The 23,744-nt window shown below is 36.4% G+C and overlaps 2 protein-coding genes across 25 annotated transcripts in view; one reads left to right on the top strand and one right to left on the bottom strand.

Moving 5' to 3' along the window:
• The window catches only part of Cacna1c (calcium voltage-gated channel subunit alpha1 C), a 699,954-nt gene that overhangs the window by 665,418 nt on the left and 10,792 nt on the right, over positions 1 to 23,744 (bottom strand). The gene's annotated exons all lie outside the window — the stretch shown is intronic.
• Positions 6,671 to 23,744, top strand: part of Dcp1b (decapping mRNA 1B) — a 66,905-nt gene continuing 49,831 nt past the window's right edge. For 2 of the 5 annotated variants that reach the window (XR_009228276.1, XM_058584183.1), the window contains exons 1-3: positions 6,671 to 6,861; positions 12,696 to 12,736; positions 17,170 to 17,297. Coding sequence is in view for 2 of the 5 variants with exons in the window: in XM_058584183.1 (XP_058440166.1) it covers positions 6,712 to 6,861; positions 12,696 to 12,736; positions 17,170 to 17,297 (319 nt within the window). In the remaining 3 variants the exon portion in view is untranslated. Of the gene's footprint in view, positions 6,862 to 7,392; positions 12,019 to 12,695; positions 12,737 to 17,169; positions 17,298 to 23,744 lie in introns of those variants that run through there. The other 3 variants (XR_006855164.2, XM_046459866.1, XR_009228277.1) reach the window with 2 other exon arrangements.

The following is a 23,744-nucleotide window of genomic DNA, read 5'->3' as shown; positions in this document are numbered from 1 at the left end:
TCTTTAGTGAAGTTTCTGATAATTGTAGCCCATGTCCTACATCTTATAAAATTATTGGGAATGAGCTGCTCTGGGATTAATGTGTTCCTTGTCATTATGCAGAACTTTGTTGAGATGATTTGAGCATTGGCTGAGTAATGAGACTAGAAGTATCCCTTCTGGGCTTCTATTAGAAATAATAATAATAATAATAATAATAATAATAATAATAATATATGAGTTATATATCAATAAAGCTGCTTTTAAGAAGTAATAATGATGATGAAACTAATAATAATGATGATGTGGTGAAGCTACTAGTAGTAATAATAATAGTGGTTTTTTTTCACTTGCAGAACAGTTTACAGATGGCAAAGCTTTTTCAGGAACATTTTCTCACTTGATCATATTTATACCCTGAAATTGGTAGGGCCCATATTATGACTACCAAGGCCCAGGTGAGGTCATTTGTTGAAAATCATGTAGATAGAAAGAGGGTAAACTACATTCCTTTTCTATGGGGTGCCTTTTCTACCATGCTCTGATGCTTAAAAATAAATGAACCGTGCATTGAAAACCTGATAACACTGCATCAAACTGTTTCTCTCCACTGGGAGAGGGAGTTAATTCTTCACTTCCATCATCCTTTGGAATAAAATTCCTGGCAAAAAGGGCAACTCAGACAGATGGCACAAGCAGAGCCTCAGAAGCTGTTGAAGTCACTTTAGAATCACAAACTCTCAGGGGCATCCTGGAAGCTCTTCTTCTCCTCTCTATTCTAACACATCCTACTATAGGACAAATGCAAACCTTAGAGGTTAATTACACAACAAAGAAAAGAGTACTAATAAAACAGGCTTTGCACTTGTATTTTAAAATTATTATCACATAAACAGTTGATCTATATTTACATACAAACATTCATACACAGCTATAAAACCAAACATTTTTAAGTCTTATCCCTGTTTTCAAATAATTCAACGTCTTATCTTCTTATGTTATCTCGATTAGTTAGGTGATGAATTTTGCCTTAATCATTGCAATGGTATAAAAATCCAAGATCCAGTAATGATTTTTTATCATATCAGAAACTCATTTAAAATTGCAGTATTCAACTTTACAAAAACAGGTGCTAGCACATATTTAATCTCATAATGACAATTATAAAGTAATCATGAAACCCGAAGGCACCAATGTTTGTCCAAGGTATCATGATGAGGCTTATGGAAACACAGTGGAAGGATGCCAGTCCCGCAGAAGCCAATAGAAATGGAAGTGATGTGGATTAGAGAAGAATTTGCCTATTTGAAATGGTCTTTTACTAATGTCAAGCTTGCAACGTAGTCTATTTGGATACATGGTGATGAATTGGTTCTACAAACAAAGATTATTCAAGTAGAAAGTAGGCAGAAGTCTGGCGTCATCCTAGAAGGTCAGAGCTTTGGGCATTTGGGAGGGAAAAAAGAGAATGAAAAGAAAAATAATGAAGCTCTGTGGGCCAGGGACACAAATAATATGGCTATGCTAAAGTCGCTGCAACATTATTTATCTTTTCCAAGTATGACTTTTAGTCTTTTAAGTCTTTATAAATGATATTTAAAGGCAAAAATAACAAAATAAAGACTTTTCTATTTCTATCTCCCTTAGAATATAAACACAAAAAGGCCAGAATTTACTATCGTGTGTTCTTTTATCCCAGTTTGCATTTCAGCATTCTATAAATCAAGAGCTCTTTAAGGAAAAAAATAATAAAGGCTGATATTTAATTGGTTAAGTCAACTGATTCCTGGTTTAGTTCAATAGAACAAGCATGTATTGACTCTCTATTATGCACAAAGCATTGCACTAAGTGCTTGGGAAACTGCAAGGGCATAAAAAATAAACAAGCACATAAAAATTTAAAATTGCTATATGAAACTTACTATTTGCCCCCTTTCTGTTTATCTGTCAAGAAAAGCAAACAATTATTTTGTTATTATGGTGACTCATTTTTTTTTCAAAAATTGTTGTTGGTGCATTAAAGTTGTACATAATGATGGGAACTGTTGTTACATATTTGTACATGCACACAATGTAACAACGGAATTTGACCAGTATCACTCCCCAGCACTTCTCCCTTCCCTCCCCTCCTTTCACCCTCTGATTGGTGACTCTTATTTTTTCCTTTTTAGAATTGGGGAAAATATATGCAGCATACTAAATAATTAAATAAATCCTGTCATTTCAGATAAAGAAAGTTAAATACCCTCCCCACAAAAAACAGCAATAGCAACAAGAATGCACTGGAAGTCAAAGAAAAAAAAAGACTGTATGAGATAAAGAGGCAGCAGGTAAGTTTTCTGGGAAAAGTTCATTCTAGGGTAAGGGGACAAATGGACAAAGGAACTAGGATGACAATGTGTAAGATCCTTGGGAGAAAAGAGTTCGGAGACAAGAAGACAGAAGCAGGAGACAGGTTCATTTCCTTCACTAATTCTAAGCAGAACAAAAATCAACTTTGTTTAATAAGAATCAGGTTGGTGTGGTGCTCACAGATGTAAACCTACCGATAAGCAAGGTAGCAGGATGTACATCATACTCACTTGTGAGATGAGGGTCTGGAAAGGCTATCACCCTGTGATTTTAGCACAGACACAGCAAGCAATGATAAATCATGGAGAATGAATGAATGGATTTCATCCAGTGGGCTCTCAGTAAGTGCTGTGTGACTGTAGGGCATTTTTAAATGAAATTTTAAGATACTATAATGGCCCTCAGTATTACCTACTTTCTCTACTGAGCCCAAAGCAGTTGGTTCTTTGGGGGCAGAATTTGTACTTTACTCTTTAAAGATGGAAAGACTGAAAATTTAAAAAGAAAATTATCTGCATAAGGATCATGAAACCTAAGGGGCAGAAGCTGAGGAAAGAGAAAGCAATACCCCATTGTATGGTGAGAAAAATGCAAAGTAGAAGCTGTGGGTTCATAGTGAATAATCAAAATTAGAAGAGCTAATAGTGTGAGAGTGTCAGATTAGTCCAAGAGTTAATCAGAAAATTCCCCATTGCCCATATGACAAATTAAGCTCCCTTTTAGAAGTATGTGATCAAGGGCAAAGAAATCTCACTGATACTGCAAACAAGCCAGCTGACTATCACGGGAAGTTTTCTAGTCATATTTTTAGGGTTTCTCAGTTGCTATAGTCCTATGGTTTTCAACTTCAAGTTACAATGCATTAGGTAACCAAAAAATCTATTTAAAGAGTCAAAAACAGTACTTTAAAAATGAAATATATATACATTTATCTATATCACTTAGAATTATTTCATGAAACTTTTTTTCAGTTAATATCAGACATAAATGCATGATGTAGGTCAGATTAAAACTGAGCCCCAGCCCCAGTCAAAAAAAAATATTTGGACATCCCTATAGCATTCTTCACCACTGGGAAGTCAGGATTGATGTAGATAGGACACAAGATCCAAAATGGAGCTTAACCAAGAATTTCAATAAAATTTATATTGTCACTAAAAAGATTATATTACAATTTATTGAGAAGCCATATGTACCCTATCTGTATCAAATAGGTTGAGTTCATGAATGTGAGTAAAGATTTCTTAGTGCTAAGGCTTACATCGATGGTTCTCAACATTTTTAGTCTCAAGCCATCTTTATCCTCTTTTACATTTTACATTTTTTGCAAATATTTTTAATTCCTGGCTTAATAGAAGACAACTAGATTCCCATACCTGTTTCTGCTTATAATCTGTCACTTGTATTTCTACTTGTATTCTATCACTGTTCTGGTTGAAGTATATGAAGAAACTCTAGCCTCACATGGATAATGTAGTTGAAAAAAGAAAGATTATTTTAATAGTCTTTTCAAAAAATTGTGGATATCCTTCTTTGATAGTACAGAAAAACTTGGCATGTGGATATTTCTCAAAGGTTGGTTGCAATGTGCTATCTGGAATCCTCCTATCTAATAATTTTTTATATTCTGGTACATTAAAATCTATGAGTCCACCTTGTCCTTAAATGTAGCTTTTACCTATGCATGATTATGTAACATGAGATATTTGGTCATTTAGGAAATATTAGGTCACTGAGTTAAGGAGATCTTTCAAATGCTGACACTTTTCGTTATGTAATATTAGTAAAAATTACACTCAATATCACCTCATTGGAAAAGTCTTCATTATTGAGAAGCTGTCAAGCTCATGGCAGTAGATACATATGTTAATTCCCACTTGAAGGCTCAAAAATTATCATTGGCAACAATAATTGTCCTTTGTTTTCCTGGAAGTAATGGGTGAACTTTACTTCTGAAAAATGTCGGTTAAACACCTGCCTGAATAACTATAGCTGACCCATCTTTCAAGTAAAAATAATGCTCCATGAAAGTAAAAATTAAAACACTAATTCATGGATCAAGGACCTAGGAATTAGACCAGAGACTCTGCATCTAATAGAAGAAAAAGTAGGCCCTAATCTTCATCATGTGGGATTAGGCACCAACTTCCTTAATAAGACTCCTATAGCACAAGAATTAAAACCAAGAATCAACAAATGGGGTGATTCAAACTATAAAGTTTCTTCTCAGCAAAAGAAATAATCTGTGAGGTGTATAGAGAGCCCACATTTTTTATGGGGCTGGCGATGTGGCTCAAGCGGTAGCGCGCTCACCTGGCATGCGGGCGGCCCAGGTTCGATCCTCAGCACCACATACAAACAAAGATGTTTTGTCCGCCGAAAACTAAAAGAAATAAATATTAAAAAAAAAAAAAGAGAGCCCACATTTTGGGAACAAATTTTTACCCCTCACACATTAGATAGAGCTCTAATCTCTAGGGTATATAAAAAGTTCAACAAGATAAGCACCAAAAAAACCAAATAATCCAATCAATAAATGGGCCAAGGACCTGAACAGACACTTCTCAGGAGAGGATATACAATCAATCAACAAATATACGAAAAAATGCTCATCATCTCTAGCAATCAGAGAAATGCAAATCAAAACGACTCTAAGATACATCTCACCCCAGTAAGAATGACAGCCATTATGAAGACAAACAACAACAAGTGTTGGTGAGGATGGGGGAAAAAGGTACACTCATACACTGCTAGTGGGACTGCAAATTAGTGCAGCCAATATGGCAAGCAGTATGGAGATTTCTTGGAAAGGAATTTGACCCAGCTATTCCTCTTCTCAGACTATACCCAAAGGACCTAAAAACAGCATACTACAGGGACACAGCCACATCAATGTTTATAGCAGCGCAATTCACAATAGCTAGATGGTGGAGCCAACCTAGATGCCCTTCAGTGGATGAATGGATAAAAATAAATGTGGCATTTATACACAATGGAATATTACTCAGCACTAAAAAAAGAATAAGATCATGGCATTTGCAGGGAAATGGATGGCATTAGAGGAGATTATGTTAAGTGAAGTTAGCCAATCCCCCAAAAACAAATGCCGAATGTTTTCTCTGATATAAGGGGGTGACTCAAAGTGGGGTAGGGAAGGAGAGCATGGGTGGAAAATTACCTCTAGATAGGGAACAGGGGTTGGAGGGAAAGAAGGGGAATAGCAAGGATAGTGGAAGGAGAGGGTCATCATTGTACAAAATTCATGTATGAAGATGTGAATTTGGTATCAACATACCTTATATACAAACAGAGATGTAATAAATGGTGGTATAAAGGCATATTAAGAATTATAATGCAAAAAAAGAACTCATATATAATGGCAAAAAATAAAAATAAAAAGTAAAAAGGCTGGGGGAAAAAAAAACAACAACAACAACACTAATTCAGCTCACAGCTCAAGCATGGGAGAATTTTCCTGGAGACAAACAGGGCACTTTGGTATTCAGGAGATCTGCTTTAGGCATGCTTACTATTTTTTCACACAGAATATTAAGAAGTAAACCCGAGGATTGAACTTTAACAAAATTAATATATTTTACTTCTTTATCAAGGGACATTTGACTCAATCTTCTTCCTAATTTTTTCCCCTTTCTTTTTAACTGAGAATAAACAGCAGTGAAGAATATATTCACCGGAGACTGTACTTTGGTGGCCCTGCCTTGGTCCAAACTGAGCTACCAGCACTTTTACAAATCAACAGTTTTTGCACTATTCGTGCAAATGTCATCACAGTGAACGAATCAAGTAAGTCTTAGCATAGTCCTGAACATTGTTTTGACCTTGCAGAACGCCTGGAAGGGTTTCAAAGACCGTCCCCACTCCCACAAAGGGGCTTGGAGAACTCAGTAAGAGAAACCACTGCGTGTAGCACATTCAGAACCACAGTTCTCTTAATTTTCTGAATTATTAATGCTTGAAGCTTATTTATTTGTTCTAGGTCTGATGTCTAAGCGCCAAAAAAGAGACATGACAAGTCGTCGAACATATCCAGGAGGGAAACCCTACCGCACACACAATTGAAAGGCTCAAGTAGGAAGAAAATAGCTTAGGGGGGGGAAACAACAGCAACAACAACAAAATCACACAGATGGATCCAGAGTCACATCTCGGCTTGTCGTTGCCAGTGGCAACGATCGGGTGTGGGGGGGGGGCGGCCATCGATTAGTAATGCCTTGCGGCGGGCGGCGGGCGGCTAGGGCGGAAGGCCTCCCCGGGACTTGTGGTCGCCAGGGGTTTTTAGTTGCGAGGCCGCTCTCTCGTTCCGCGATCTATTGAGAGTGGCTTCACAGAGCCCCTGTAGCTGTCGGGGAGGGAGGGAAGATGGCGGCTGTGGCGGCGGGCGGCCTGGTGGGGAAGGGGCGCGACATCAGCCTAGCAGCCCTGCAGCGCCACGACCCCTATATCAACCGCATCGTGGACGTGGCTAGCCAGGTGGCCCTGTACTCTTTCGGCCATCGGGCCAACGAGTGGGTGCGTGCGGACGCGATGGGGTGGTGCAGACCACGGCTGGGGCGGGACCGGGGCGCGGGGGCGGGAGGGGGGTCCGACTCCAGGCTCGTGGAGCCGGGTGAGGGGAGGAGACGCTGACGCACTGGAGGTGGCCGGTGGTAGATCTGGGTCCTGCGGCCCAAATTGTGGAGATTGGACCCCTGGGTTTTGGGGGAAGGGATGCCGACCCGCGGATCCCCCTGGAGTTGGGGGAAAGACTTAAATATCGGAAGTACCCCACGTTGGGAGACCAGAGCGATCGGGGGACCCTGAGAGCTGATGGAGAGCACCTGATGCCTTGAGGCCGGAAGACTGATGTGCTCCGAGAAAATGCAACTGTTACTGTGAAACGGTGGCGGTAGAGGAGGCAGGATAGGAGACGAATGGGAAAAGAGTTCTGGAGCCTCAGTCCTAGAGGGGGCCAAGAGAAACCAACCCTGACGGAAGGGGAGAATCTGAAGTTACAAACGCAGGGGCAACACGAAGCAAAGAGGGGGGGGGGGAATAAAATACAAAATGCTTTTGGGTCAGATACTTAGAAGGAGGCTGACGGTTCTCAGAAAGATTTAATGTTGCATAGCCTTTGATCCATTTGGGGGCCGAATTATTTTAGTGCTCTTCTCAAAGCTGAACCCCAGTAAATAGTAATGCAGTGCAATTTAATTTTCCTCAAAACTAGAATGGCATAGGAGTGCAAGACATTTTGAGGAGGGTTCCCCCCCCCTTTGGAATCGCCTCGTGTAGTTTTACACCCCGTCCTTTGACTGTAGACAGTACTTTTCTGCTTCCTCACGGTGATTTTCCTACCAAATAATATTCATCTATCCATTATATAACCATCCGTCATTTTTTAAAAGTTACAAAACGGTATAAAGAACTTATCTTGAAAGGATTTCTGATGAATTTTTTGATGTGTCCTCAAAGTGAGAAACATCAAAATTGGAGCAAAGAAAACATCCATATTGAGCAAATATTATGTGTTTTTTTTTTTAAACACATTCATTAGCCTACATTGTTTCCAGTGTGGATCTTCAGTGGCCTGTAATAAAAACACCTGGAAATGATTAACATAAAAAGACACTGAAAGGCTAGCAGGAAATTAGGCTTGCCCACCATGTGCATGGCCCTAGATTCAATCCCCAGCTCCACAAAATTAAATATGTAAATAAAGGATCAAAAATTGGAGAAAGAGGACAGTTTTGCCCCAAGGTGTTTGTGTGTGTGTGTGTGTGTGTGTGCGTGCGTGTGTGCGCTGTACTGAGCCTCCAGCCTAGGGCCTCATCAGTGTCAGGCCAGCACTTGACCACTGAACTACATCCTCAGCCCGTTGCCCTAAGTTCATAACAAAATTCTTGAGAGTTTTGCACTAAGTTCTTAAATGAGGCAAAGAATTAAGATCTGCTGTACTAGTAGCCAAATCCAAAACTAAAATATGGAGACCACTATAATTATTATTCTGTAATAGGAAGTGTTCCACTTGCTCAGGAGAGGGACCATTTCCCCCTAATTCCCAGGAGAATTTATCACTTGGGTCTTTATATAAAAAGGATTGAGCAATATAGCAAATAATTTTCTCTATGGTAATTATTAAAAATGTATAGTTACATGTGGCTATTTTACTGCTCTATAAAAAAAATGCTGAAGGTATAATATGGTAATTTGGTAACAGTTACTCTGTAGTTGATAAGGACAGTTAGCTGATTTGACATTAGGCTTTGAGTTGAGAATCCCTAGAAATTGTTAACATATAGTAGAGCATTTCTTTTGAATAACAGTAGTTGCCTAAAGGCCCTTGACAGTTATCTGTGTGATAGAGATCTTTTAAAATCCTTGTAGAGATTTACTAGATATCCAGTGAAGCCCATCAACAAAAGCCTCATCAAAAGGCAGAAGTGTCACAATGCATTATTTACAGGAGTTATGTTTTCCTGCTTCCTGGACTTGTTGCCTTCAGACAGGGCATAATTCATTCAGTAAAAGGTCATTCTTTCAAAGTACTAATCTTCAAGGCTGTGGTAGCCAGGCAAAAGAGAGAGACCTAGATTCAGCTGCAAAACAGTGACTGGGGGCAAGTAAATTGTCACTACTCTCTCCAGATGGCATCACTCAAGTCTCTGGGTGGGAGCCTTCTGAATGCAAACCTAATAAAAGTATAAAGAACATTCTTGAGAATGGAAGAGAAAGTGTGTGGAAGAAGACTGGTGAGATATAAAGGAGGGGTATTCTTATTACACTGGAAATAGATGAGGAATGACAGCAGGCATTCAGAGGAGGAGAAATTGAAAATGAAGGGTGGAGAAAGAATGAACTGCCTTTAAAAAGGACCAAGAGGCTGGGGGATGGAACTCAGTGGTAGATTATGTGCTTAGCATGCCCAAGGCCCAGGGTTTGATCCCCAGCACCAAAAAAAAAAAAAAAGAGGTTTAAGAAAGATGTCATGACTAGGAATTTTTGAGATAGACCGCCCCCATTGCCAAGAAGGACTGCTCTCCCAAAATACATTTGTGAAACTTTAAGGCTATAACCCTGTTGTTTTTTTATAATCTCAGTCTTTGGAGCAGTGGTTCTTAGCTGGAGTTGATTTTGCCCCCAGGTGACATCTGGCAATGTGAAGAGACTTTGTTGTCACACTGAGAGACAAGAAGGCTGCTAAACATTCTGCAATGTACAGGCATTATTGTGCACCCCACAACAACAACAAAAAACTGGTCCAAAACCTCAAAAGCGCTAAGAAACGATTTTAGAGTGACTAGTGTCTTGTGTTTCTGGCTAATGGTTTTCTAAGTTTATATGTATCAGAATAACATGGAGTTTTTAGAAGTACAACCCACAAAATCAGAACGTCTGGATAAAATGAGGCCCAGTCATTTGATACTGTTGAAAGCTTCAAAGGAGACTCAGGTGCTACATGCATGATGGAGAGAGACAGATTTGGAAAGATAAATGGAGGCCTGCATTTTCAATATTTTAACTTAGAATAATGAGTAAAATAGAGATTGCTTTGAGTTGTTTGAAAAGTGTCATGCATATGCTGAGTCCCAATAGTTTATAACAGCGTTACTATATATTCCACTGTTATTTTTTGTTTTGAAATTCCAACTGCTTATTTTTTAGCACTTAGATTTCATAATATAGTATTACATCATTAAATTGTACCCTTCAAATTTACGTTAAAATATCCCAGGACTATGAGCTAATACTTTAACATGAAAGTCCTCCTTACTTGGAGGATCTAAGGAAGATCTAATAAAATTCTGTTTTAACTCCTAGTGTTAGACTTTGCTCAGAAAGAAAAAAGAAGGAAAAAAAAAAAAAACCTGGTTGTCCTTGAATAATGGTGGAGGGATCAGGAAAATGCATGAATTTGAGTTGGCTCAGCCATAATAGAACAGAAATTTACATTTCCAGAACCTCTTTTATCCAGGTATCACAGAGTTCTTAAAACGTCTCTCTCTCTCTCTCTCTCTCTTTTTTTTTTTTTTTTTTTCAGTAAAAGCTCTGAGAGGTGTAGGCTGGTTATCTCTTTTCCAATGGAAGAACTGAAACTAGAACAATAAACTAATTAGCCTAGTCTGATCTGGCAAGAGCAACACTCCATATTGTAATTGTTGAAACAATTCCTTTCCATGAACAAACTTGTAGAACAATTCTAGGTTTTAGAATTGCTTGTAACTGGGCACGGGTGGCCCATGCATGTAATCCCAGTTGCTCAGGAGACTGAGGTAGGAGGATTTCCAGTTCAAAGCCAGCCTCAGGAAAAGCCAGGTGTCTTCTAAATAAAATACAAAATGGGGCTGGGGGTGTGGCTTAGTGATCGAGAGCCCCTGAGTTCAATCTCTGGTACCAATAAAAAAGCTTGTTATGAGTTAGTAATTCCAGAAGAAACATGCCTTTTCTGATTTTAGATTTTTCAAAGCTGAAGTGACATAAAAGAAGTTGGTAGCTGTTAGCTTATGTGTGCTGAAACATATGAAACTCCAGTTTGCATCTCTAAGGTTAAAACAGTCCCAGGCCCCCAAGACAGTGAAGTGTTTTGGCCTGTGGCAAGGGTTCCTGGCATTGCACATAGGTTCCTCACATTCCTGGCTCTATCACTCTTTTTTTACACAGTCTTTCACTCTTAGCTTCAGTTTCCTCTCAGTGTAATGAATAATAACAAATTCTCAGGTTTTGCAAACTTATTTTTAAAGGCATGTGAACTAGTAAATACCAACTATTAAATTTTAAGGACACTCACAAATTCTTAGGAGGGGTAACATTGTACTCTAGTGACCTTTTCTTAGTGATTTGCACTATTGTGGTTTAAGTTTTAATTTAATTCTTAGTGCTTAGAGTGCACTTAGAATGTAGATTTCTCGACAGAAATTAACCACATTTGTTTATAAAGAAAAATAATATTTCTGTATATTAATATTTTTCATTTCAACTAAAGGTATTTTTCAAAGCACAGTGTTCTATGGGCAGAGAATATGTTATTGAACTTAGGCAGTTATTTGCAAACTACCGTGCCTTAGAATCACCTGGACAGCTTAATAAAAAGCAGATTGCTGGGTGCTACCCTAAGATTTTGATTCAGTGGGTTTGGTCAGGAGCCCATGAATGTGCATTTCTAACAAGTTTCCAGGTGGTGCTGCTGCTGCTGCTGAGCTGTGAATCATACTTAGAGACTCACTGAACTAAAGGGACTATGAAAATTGCTGCAATTACCTTAGCATGTGAAAGGATCAAGTTTTCAGTTTTTGTATGACTTAAGAATTTGTTAACAACCTTTTTTCTTTAATGAGTGCATGTTAAACCAAAATTAAACAGTACTTAATTTTTAGTGATTATGGAAATGGATATTAAAAATAAAATATTGGGGGTCTGGGGATATAGATCAGTTGGTAGAGTGCTTACCTACCATGTACAAGGCCCTGGGTTCAATCCCCAGCACCACCAAAAACAAAACAAAACACAAAAAATATTGGGGGTTTAAATAGAATTCTGAAATTAAGCCACATAAGTAACAAAAGTACATTTTTAAGTTCAGAATTAAAATAGTCTGATTACTAGTTAAACAAAAGAAACTTACGTGCATTTTATTCATAACCATTATTCTCAGGGGCCTGGTTCTTGCATTTGGAGAAATTGAAAAGAAATGTAAGTTAACTAACTAAACTATCATTTCAACTTTACCACCTCCCCCAGAGTTTCTCAGGCAGTTGTTGAGTCCTAACTTGGTAATACTTCTAACTCTGTTTTAAAGGTCTTGGATCCGAACTTGCCTCTAAATATTGCACACCAAGTAGGTGATTTATTCATCTGAAAACTACAGCATCCTTGCCCTCTTCTTCTAGCAGTCAAAGCACTTATCAGCAGATCATCTGCTCTCCTACATGACAGATAAGGCAAAGGAAGATGAACCCAAAAAATGAAGTGAAGGATAATGAAATGCAGACACAGTGATTTGTGCAGCTTGCTATATACCCACTTTTGTGGGTGGAGGAAAAGGCAGCACACTTGTTATCATCTTTTTTTTTTTTAATGAAGTCCATGGAGCACACTTAACTTTTTTATTGTTTTGGATAGTGATGTGTTGTTAACCCTGTGGTTGGGAAAGTCAGATAATGTTAAAAGATTGAGCACTTCTTGCTGCTTAACAGAGTCACAGTTAGGGCAGAGGATTTTTTCATTCCTTTTCCTAAGAATAGCTCCAGGGGTTACATCCACCAATTTGAAATGAAATGTCATTCCTATAGTATTCTATAAGAATTTAATGTTTTTTCTGCCTCTGTGAAAGAAGAGAACTTGCACACATTGTGGTTTTTATCTTTTAGGAGAAGACTGATGTGGAAGGAACCTTATTTGTGTACACAAGGTAAGAGTATTTTACTTTTAAAAAGAAACTGCCAATCTTCAAAATAATATTTTTGTTCAATTATGTCACTCTTCTTCAAGTGCAGTTTTATTTCAAAAAGAAGTGAAACAACAGAATCTTAGTTTGAAATTATAAGTTGACAGGAGAAAGGGAATACTGCATAATGTTAGCTGGTATATTCTAGGGAATACTAATTTTAGGATATAATTAAAACTTCAGTATAGCTGAACTTAAATCTTTTTCTGTTTAGAATAGTATTAAATAATTATCCTTTGACTCAAATGAATGGTACAGAGTTTTTTAATATGATGCATTGGCAAAGAACTAGAAGTGCACTTTTAGGAATGTTAAGATTATTTAATCAATATTTGGAAAAGGGCTTATTGATCACCTTTCCCAACCCTTGACTGTTTAAAAAATTATGGTCAAAAATTGAAGATGTCTTTCCTCCATTGTGTAGTTAGTGATATGCATCAGGATAGATTTAATAAACTCATGCTTTTAGTCATTCTTTTTTCTTAGATATTGTTGACCATCACTCACATACACAGGGACTTACAGTATGTATATTGTCTTAATAGCTAAAAGTTTTATTCACATAAACATTCATATAAAATGTCTTTGCTAAATTCCATCCACCTTCAGTGAGGGAATGCAAAGATAAAATATGAAATGCAAACCCTTCTTGGGGTAGCAATTTCACTGGGGAAAAAGGAAATACAAGTATATTTTCTTTACACATATATTCACATTTAAGATGAACCAAGAATCTGAGGGTATAGCTCAGGTAGAGTGCTTGCCTAGCATGTGTGAGGCCCTGAGTTCCATCTTCAGCACCACATACACACACAAAACATAAAAACAGAATAGACTATCGTGAGTTCCATTTAATAGGTTATAAGCAATGAATGGGATGCTTTCATGATAAGTTTTATAGAATTGGTAGGAATGAGGTAGAACTAAACTTGTGTAGGGGAAAGGGACAGGCAGTCTCAATAGGAAGAATGGCCAAAGCCAGGCATAGAACCTAATGTATGAAAGGGACAGTAAGGAAAATTATTCTTATTTCATTATTTGGGGTGGGGTACTGGAGATTGAAGCTAGGGGCACTTAACCATTGAGCCACATCCCCAGCCCTTTTAAAAAATTTTTTAGTTTGAGACAGAGTCTTGCTGAGTTGCTTAGGGCCTTATTAAGTTGCTGATGCTGGCTTTGAATTCATGATTCTCCTGCCTCAACCTCCTGAGCTTCCCGGATTACAGGCATGTGCCACCATGCCTGGCAGGAAAATGAATCTATTGCAACGGGTTTTTATTAGGACAAGTAAAGAGATTTTCTGGCATGGAATGGCACTGAGGATTTTGCAGTTTGTTTTCCTAGCAGTAGGGAATCACTGAAGGTTTATAAACAAGAGTATCAGAGGAAATAAGGGGAATGCAAATGTATTAACATTGTATGAGGCATTGGAATTAGGGAGGACTAGGATTAGGATTAGGTTAGGATTATTGCCATGGAGTAGATATGATGAGAGTTGAGACTAGAATGACCAAAATTGAAATGGAAAGGACATTGAAGGATTGTATGAATAGAGGGAATGGTAAAATTAATATTAACATAAATATTTTTGAATATGGAATACAAAGACAAAGTCATTGTCAGAATACAAAGACCAGAGGTCAAGAATCTGGTTTGAAGGTAAGTTTTTCGTTTGTTTATTGTGCTGGGGATGGAGCCTAGAGCCTTATGCATTCCAAGCACATGCTCTACAGCTGAGCTACCACTCAGTCCTTAGTCTTCAGTTTTTTGAGGTAATGCTTTTGGAATGGTAGCAGGACATTCAAATGGAGGTATTCAGCCCCTTCTGATAGGATGATGGCTAGAGGTGGAATATTTAGAGTTGTGTGAAATAATTTGGTAGTTGAAATTATGAGAGAAGAAGTGAGTGTAAAGAGGAAATTGATAAGGACTAATGGTTGGGTTTTAGGGCCAGGAAGGACACAGAAGAATCAGGCATAACAAGCAGAACAAGAACAGAATGGAGAGACCAGTTATGGGCACAGAGCAAGAACAGTGGTGGTCTCTGGGGGTGGGGACAAGTAAGCAGTGGGTAAGCAGCAAGAAAGCAGTTTGAATGGTGACAGCAGGAACAGTTGGAAGGAAGGAATGGATGGCCAGGACAATATGGAGGTCAGATTGTCTCAGAAAAGTGGCAGAAGGGTGTAAGAATCATTGGCATATTAGGCTACATTATGTTCCAAAACATCCCAGAAGCACCAGAGCATATCACCAAGTGAATTTATTCAGTACAGTGTGACTTCTCCTGAGAAATTTTGAAATGTAAAGAGAAAACCAAATGATTGAACTCTGATGTGTGCCAACACACAGTATGTGTTCTCTTTCATTTTTCACAAGTGTTATTAAGAAAGTAAGATTTGTTAATGATTGATTTTAGGGATTATTAGTGGGCTTTTTTTTAAGCATGGAAGAGTAACAAATTATTCAGATATTTTCTCCTGAAGCTAGACCAAATGTAGCTTTGTATTTTCAAGTACCTCTTAATATACTCCAAGTCTTTAATGGAGCTGTAATTAAACACACTATTAAATTGAGGGGAAAAAAATCTGTTACTTAATCTCTTCCCCAAATCAAACTCCTCAAGAATAGGTCCCTGCAATCTCCACACACCCAACATGGCCCCCTCCTATAATCTCTCTGCTCCTCGATTCTGGTATGTTGAGGACTTTCCTTTGCAGAAAATGACAGAAAAATTCAAAGGGAGTTTAGGTTGCAAGTAGTAGAGCTTCTAAGTAATATACTTTCACTTCTTTTCCAAGTTTTCTTTAGAGCAACTGGCTTCTGTATCCCTGAGCTTATTTTATAAACTGTGAGATGGTGTAGTACCCATACTGCTAAAGATATGAGATCCTTTCTGTAATAATGAAATACATGAAAAATCAAATTCTAATTCTTCTATAGAAACTCCTAATCTCCGTTGAAGAATGATTTCTTCATGTCCTCTCATGTCTTCCTACCTGTAATAACAGTTCATAGAGACCCACTGGTGATTTCTGGAGTTAACTTTCTAGATGATCCTCAGTCATAATTCTTAAGAAGTACATTTTCATCCTTCTGAATCTAAGTCTAAATGATTATCATGATTATTTCTGGTATTGAGTATATACTTACCACCACTTTACCTCTTTTTAAAATAAGCTGGGAAAAGATTGCCTTCCATCAATTTTTAAATTGGAGGTTTTAAAGAAAATCCTGAAAGTGGTAACATAGCTGTGTTTTATTTCTTTATCAGCATCAAATGATTGGAAGTGAAATGAAGCTAAGATATAAACATTTTTTTCTTCCTGTTGCTCATAACGTTTCTGTGGGTTTGTTAATAACAACCCTAGAACTGTAGTTTAAAGTAAATAAATGAATTCTGCTTGCTTCCGTTTCATTGTGTAAGTATGTGGCATTTCATTTGTCACCAGAAGTTGCACAGTTGAATTACTATATGGCTGTCACCCAAGGGTAAACAATTGCACATGTAGTTGTTAGTGTTTATACTCTGTATAATTTGAGTTCTGCCCGATAAAGTAGGCATTCAAGATTTATTGAATGAAATGAAAAATAACAAGTCACTAAATGCCACATTTTTATTGAGAAAAACTTGTAGTTTATCCATGAAACTGTTTGCTTTAGGTGGAAGAAAACAAAATATCTACCCTTTAGAACAGTACATAAATTTTTAGTTGGTACTACATCTCCTCACAAGTTCATTGACCAGAGTTGCTTCATTTCTCTAACAGATTTTGCAGCTCTCAATTTCAGACCAACACTAATATTTTCTATGAAAAATTTCTTTATGTACTTGTGAGGTATACTCTATATGAACTACTAAGATCCTTTCAAAGCATCTGTCTATAAGGTTTTAAAAGTTATCATCTGTGTCTTAAAGGAATTACAACATAGGTCAGGGACAAGATATATATATCGACAGGCAAGATACACACACACACACACACACACACACACACAGAACAATTATTTTACCAAGAACTGATTGTGACAGTTGTGATGTCTTACATATGAATTAATACATAATGATGCCAATTATAAAGAAGTGTTACTTTGTATGGATACAGTCTGCTTGTGTATATATATTCAGCCAGAGGTACTTTATCTCCTCGTGTATTACCTTTGAGCACACTGATAAAGTGTTTAAGGGAGGAGGGCCTATATTCTAGAAGGGCTGTCTTTTGAATACATAGTAAGTGAAAAATTAAAGTCCAAAGAGTTTCAGTTCTTAAGAATTTCATAATCTTTTGTTTATGTGTATATACAAAGAGACATCAGAATGTAGTTACACCACAAGTGTAATATGCTAAGAAACTTGTGTTTTGGCTCCCCTCTACACACACACTCTTTGTGATTTTCAGGTCTGCTTCTCCAAAGCATGGATTCACCATTATGAATAGGCTGAGCATGGAAAATAGAACAGAACCCATTACTAAAGACCTGGATTTCCAACTCCAGGACCCTTTCCTCCTCTACAGAAATGCCAGATGTGAGTTTCTTAATACATTGGGTAGTTTTACTTCTGAAGTTTGGCCAAATGTTTAAAATTGTACAAAGTATCCTTTGTGTTTTTGTTTAGTATCAGTGACTCTAGGGGTTAGAAGGGAACGGGTGCCACATTTTTCCTGGGAGAAGTTTAAATAATGAGTCTGTCAACCCTGTCTTGTTTGTAATGTGAACTTATTACTGATCTTAAGGCTAAGCCGGGCTAGGGGAGATGAATGCTTAGTCAGAAGACTGCAGAGTGACACATAGTAGGAGCCACCAAACATAGAATTAACAGTTCAGCCAGTGGTACTTAATCTCCTCATGTATTACCTCTAACTGAGCACACTGATAAAATGTTTAAGGGAGAGGGCCTGTATTCTAGAAGGGCTGTCTTTAATAAATAGTAAGTGAAAAATTGAAGTCCAAAGAGTTCAGTTCTTAAGAATTTCATAATCCTGTTATGTTGAAATTATACTAGGTAATCAAAACGTCCTTGTCAGATTTGAAATGAGGTAGCAATCATCTGTCTAATATTGTATCCTCATTTTACTCTTACGTCTTATCTGACCACTTGTGTTGGGCCAGAGAAAGATTGATGGAACTATATCAATTTCAGGGGCATCTCCTTACTTAGAAAACAAGAACATACTACTCAGTATATAAATATATATGGGTGTGAGTATGTATACACACATGCACTTGGGCTTTGTAGATAGCTTTCAAAAAGGTCTTGAAGTTAAGAAATGTCTTCTATATGTTTTCCATCCTGCTTTAAGTTTATTATATAAAAATCTGCCTACTATGTACTATTCAATGTAATTTATGATTGAAAAAATACTGTTGATATGGCCTACCAATGAAAGGTCCTATAGAGTGAAAAGTTTTGCACTATAGAGAAACATTCTGAAATATTATATTTTCTGTTGCTGTTTCTTTGTCAGCTGGTATACTTTATTAATCATAGCATATAGTTTGAATTGTTTATGTGCTTACGGTTATGTCAGGTTTTCTTTTTTGACATTATTAGATTTTGTGTCAAATTAATGTATGATTCAAATCCTTAAAAAAAACACAAAATTATAGAATTATAAATACTAGTGACCTATCAAAATCATTTTGTTCTTTTATTTTGTATAAATACTTGGTCTAGTCATTATAGATCATATTTTAAATTCTTATTTTATAGCATATCACATACTATACCAAAAATATAAAAATACAAAATCTCTTTAATATATCAATTTTTAAAATAATTTTCATTAGTCCCACAGGGATTATCTGATAGGAAATACTATTTGAATCTAATAAACATATATTAAGCCTCACCTTGGTTCTAAATATTTGCTATCTGCTATAGTAGTCTGTAGCTGTTGAGCTCTTGATATGTGCCTAATATTATTGAGCTGTGCTGTGCATGTAAAATATACATCATTTTTCAGAGATTTGGCACAAAAAAAAGGAATGTAACAAAATCTCATTAATTTTATATTGATCAACATGTTGAAATGATAATATTTTGGATATATTGGGTTAAATAAAATATATTGTTAAACTTACTTTCACCTGCTTCTTTGTATTTTTTAATTTAAGATTACATTTGTGGCTCGCATTTGTGGTTCACCTTACATTTCTATCAAATAGTACTGTTTTATTTCCATTTATTCATTTTTTCATATTTTCATTTATTTTTTCAGATTAATAATCACAACTTTATAGGGTAGACATTTTCACTGCCATTTTATAGTTGGGAAAACTGAGACTTAATGAAGTGACAGACCCATATACAAACCTACAAATTCTGATTTCCTTTTCTTTGCTTTTTCTATACCCCCTGTACTGCTCCCTCTACTATTAAACATGAATGCAAATTGAAGGCAGCTTTTGGGATTTAATTGTTTCTAATAATTTTTATATAAAAGAATTGAAATCAGTTGAACACAGAATAGAAGGGAATGGATCTACTTAATCTTCTGTGTTCATTTCCCCCCCACCCCCCGACACTTAATAGCCAATAGTGATTGCCTTTGTATCTATAGTCATTTGGTTTTAGTTTTTATTTATTTGTAAAAGTCTTTTCAGTCTCTGGCATCACAGGTACACAGAAAGGTATCCACAGGTGCTGTCAAGGTCTCAGATGCCTCTTAGATGTTTTTATAATTCAAATATTTTATATAATAATTGCATAAATTGCATATAGTTTTCATATTCTCTGATGACATATTCTTTTCTTTTTTTAAAGACAGGGTCTTGCTAAGTTACCCAGGCTGGGCTTGGATTTGTGATCCTCCTACCTCACCCTCCTTAGTAGGTGGGATTATAGGAAAGCTTCATGGTACATGGCTCTCTTGGTCTTTCAAGAAGACTCTATCCCCTCAAGCTCTGTATAGTCAAGAATCTCACGTTGGTGTCCTGGCATTTCACTTTGTTCTGTGTATATCATAGACCATATTTAGGCATTTCAGGTAAACAGTAGTGAAGTTGATAACAGGTTCATAGTGAGTTTTCTCAGTTTTTTAGATGGGAAAATAAATCAGTGTCTAAAGCTATGGCTATCCTCTTGAATTGGATGAATTTAGAAAAGCAAAATAAAGAAGGTTTCAAAAATCCCAAATTCTCCTCATTTAATTAGACAAAACAATAAATATTTGATGAGTAAAGAAATTTTGAGTTTTGATCAAACACAAAGTAGATTATTTTATTTTAGGAAAAAGTCTTTAAACTTTACTGTAATGAGATTTGAACTAAACAGAGGAAGAGTAAAAGAAATAGGGTGAAAATTCATTAAAGTTAGGATGAACTTTCATTCACTCATTCAACAAACATTTACTGAACCTTTTACTGTCTGCCAGGTATTATATTACATTATATGGGTTTAACTCATTTAATTCTCATAACTTTTTCTTGGAAATAGTGTTATTCCTGTTTTATAACTAAGGATAATGAGGTTAAAGAGATTAGGTAGTATACCATGACCCATGATATTTTGAGATGGAAACATCATTTGAATGGGGAAAAATCAACTTCAAGATCCCGGGCTCAGCTGGGCATCGTGGCATACATGTGTAATCCCAGCTACTTGGGAGGCTGAGGCAGGACCATCATGAGTTCAAGGTCAGATTAGGCAACATGGGACCCTTTCTCAAAAAAAAAAAAAAAAAAGACCCTTATGCCTGAGGAGACTCTCAAATAAAAAATAATTTAACAAAGCTGAATTTGACCATGTCTTTTATATTATTCTCCTAGCATAAGTATTTACTGTGTTTTCCTTTTCACAATTAAATAAAATTATAATATGTGGATATATATTTTAGAGGTATATTTTGTCAAATATATTGAACTACTTGTGGAGAGAAATGACAGATTTCAAATTAGGAAAGGAAATTAGAAATAGTTGACATAAATAGAATATTTAAGATGCAGCCGAAGAATATGTTATAACATTATAACATCAAATTCTTATTAGAAAGAAGAAAGTTCTCTAACCACTAATACAAGCTTCTACCTTAAGAAAATAGAAAGATAAAAAAAATTAAACCCCAAAGGAGCAGAAGAAATGAAATAAAAATAAGAGCAGAAGTCAATGAAATAAACAGAAAAATAATAAAGAAAATTAGTGAAACCAAAAGCTGATTCTTTGAAAGTAAGTAGTCAATAAAATTAATAAGCCCCTGGTGAGACTTATCAAGGAAAAAAGGGAGAAAGAGAGAGAGGACTCTGCGAATTAACAGCAGGAATGAAAGGATTATCTGTCAAAGGATAATAAGGAAGTGCTATGAACTATTCTGTGCACATAGATTCAGCAACTTAGATGAACTGATTTATGATTGCAAGATAAAAATCATAAAATTCACTCAGAATTAGTCAACATGAACAGTTCTATATCTATTAAGGAACCTGAATTTGTGAAGAAAAAAAAAAAACTTGTGAAAAAGAAAATTCTAGACTCAGATACTTTCATTGGTGAATTCTACCAATCCTTCAAGGAAGGAATAATACCAATTCTGAACAATCTCATTCAGAAAATAGAAGAGAAGGGAATGGTTCCCAGTTCATTTCATAAGGGTAGCATTACCATGCTATCAAAACAAGATGAAGACATTACAAGAAAAGAAAATTATGGACTAATATCCCCTTTGAATATAAATACAAATATACTCAACACAATGTGAGCAAAACAATGTTTGTAACAGTGGCATTCAGTATAGCCAAATGGTGGGAAATACCCAATGTCTATCAATGTAAAAAAAAATGTGATACATTCAAATAATGTATTTGACCTTAAGAAGAAACAAAATTATAATGCTACAACATTGGATGAACAGTGAAGTGAAATAAGCCAGGGGCTAGGGTTGTAGTTCAGTGGTAGAGTTCTTGCCTCACACGCGTGAAGTACTGGGTTCAATCCTCAGCACCACAGAAAAATAAATAAATAAAAATAAAGATATTGTGTCCATCTACAGCTAAAAAAAATATTTAATAAATAATTAAGTAAATAAAAGTAAATAAGGTACAAAAAGTATTGTATGACTTCACTTTTATTAGACACTTAGAGTATTCAAATTCATAGGAGTCAAAAGTAGAACGGGTGGTTATGAGGGTTATGAAGAAGGGGAGAATGGGAAGTCCTCATTTAATGGGTATAGAATTTTAGTTTGGATGAGGAATAAGTTTTGTGAAGGAATGTGGGCATGGTGGCACACGTGTAATTCCAGCTATTGTGAATGCACTTAGTCACTGAACTGGTACACTTTAAAACAGTAAATTTTATGTTTTTAAATATTTTACCACAATAAAATAGGAAAAAGAACAGATAGAGCATTCCTAATCCCAAAATCTACAATACCCTGAAATCCAAAACTTTTTAAGCACTACTGTGACACTGTTTCAAATTTCGGAGTATTTTAGATTTAGATTTTTAGGTCAGAGATATGCAACTGGTGAAGTTTATGCAAATATTCCCAATTCAAAAAAGTTCCAAAATCTGAAACACTTCTGGTCCCAAGCATTTCAGATAAAGATGAAGTTTTTAGATGCTTGATTTCTTTGAAAGTAGCCAATAAAACCAATGCAATAAGCCCCTGGCAAGTTTGCTCAAGGAAAAATGGGGGGGAGAGAGAGAGAGAGACAGAGAGAGAGAGGATTCTGCAGATAAACAGCATCAAAAATGAAAGGATTACCTGCAGGTCCTGTACCAGTACGCTGAATCCAGTACCTCATAAAGAGGATATATTATGGACCTTATAATTTGCTATAATTTAGCTCCTCCATACAAAATCACCACTAGATTTACTTTTTTAAAGCACATACCTAATCAAGTCATTTTCCTTCTGAAAATCTTCAATCTACCAAGTAAACTTTTTCACCTGACACTCAAAGCTTGCTATAGTTGGGTCACAGTTTACTTTTCTGACCAAGTCTACTACCCCTCTTGCATATTTGTGTGATGCTCTAGCACAACTGAGGCTTTCCAGAATGCTTTTCTCTCCATGCTTTTACATGTCTTCTTTTTTCTTCCTTGAATTCTCCCCTTCCTCCTGACCAATCTTTACCAGATAAATTGGACTTACATTTCAGAATCTAACTAAATTTTCCCTCTCCTGAATGTTTTTGTAATTTCACTATCTGGTTATCTAACTGGGTTATCTCTTTACAACATATACCTTCTCTCTCTACCCCCTGCCCCGATCCCCCACATTGTTATTTATTATTTATATATTTTGCAGTACTGGGGATTGACCCCAGGACCTGTGTGTGCCAGACAAGAGCTCTACCAATGAGCTCTACCTTCATCCTTGTACTGTACATCTCTTAACTTTCCCAAGCATTTATTCTACACTTGCCTATTGGTACTGATTCTATGCCAGAGCCTGGAAGTTCAAGAATGAATAAGATAAGTCCCTTCCTCCAAGTTTAGCATCCTCACACAAAAGACAGGCATATAAACATAAGTGTTTCAAATAACATTTTAAATGCTTACCCAGAAATAAATAAAAGGTACTTACTAGTTGTACTTCTATTTTACCTTATATATAACATTAGTCCTAGTTTTTTTTTTTATTAAGAGTACAAACACCTTCAGGACCAGATATCTCTGTATTCACCTCTAGCACTTAATTTCTTGCATTAAGTGTGCATAATTAAATACTGGCAATTAGTGCTGAGTTGTTTTTATTGGATTTCTTTATCAAGACAACTAATAAATCTTAACCAAAAATTTCACAACTATTTCTGTAGTCTTTTTCTTATCGGACATTATCAGCAGGCATTAAGCAACCTTAAAATCCTGTGTGGCAATGAAATATTACTCAGCAATAAAAGAGAATAAAATCATGGCATTTGCAGGTAAATGGATGGAGTTAGAGAAGATAATGCTAAGTGAAGTTAGCCAAATGCCACATGTTTTCTCTGATTTAAGGAGGCTGATTCATAGTGGGTGGAAGGGGAATAT

This window comes from Marmota monax, unplaced genomic scaffold (assembly GCF_021218885.2).
Source record: "Marmota monax isolate L192 unplaced genomic scaffold, Marmota_monax_Labrador192_F-V1.1 WCK01_AAM20220418_F8-fsc00163, whole genome shotgun sequence".
In the NCBI taxonomy this organism is placed as follows: Eukaryota; Metazoa; Chordata; class Mammalia; order Rodentia; family Sciuridae; genus Marmota; species Marmota monax.
Note: the sequence above shows the minus strand (reverse complement) of the source record. Positions and strands in the feature narration are given on the sequence as shown.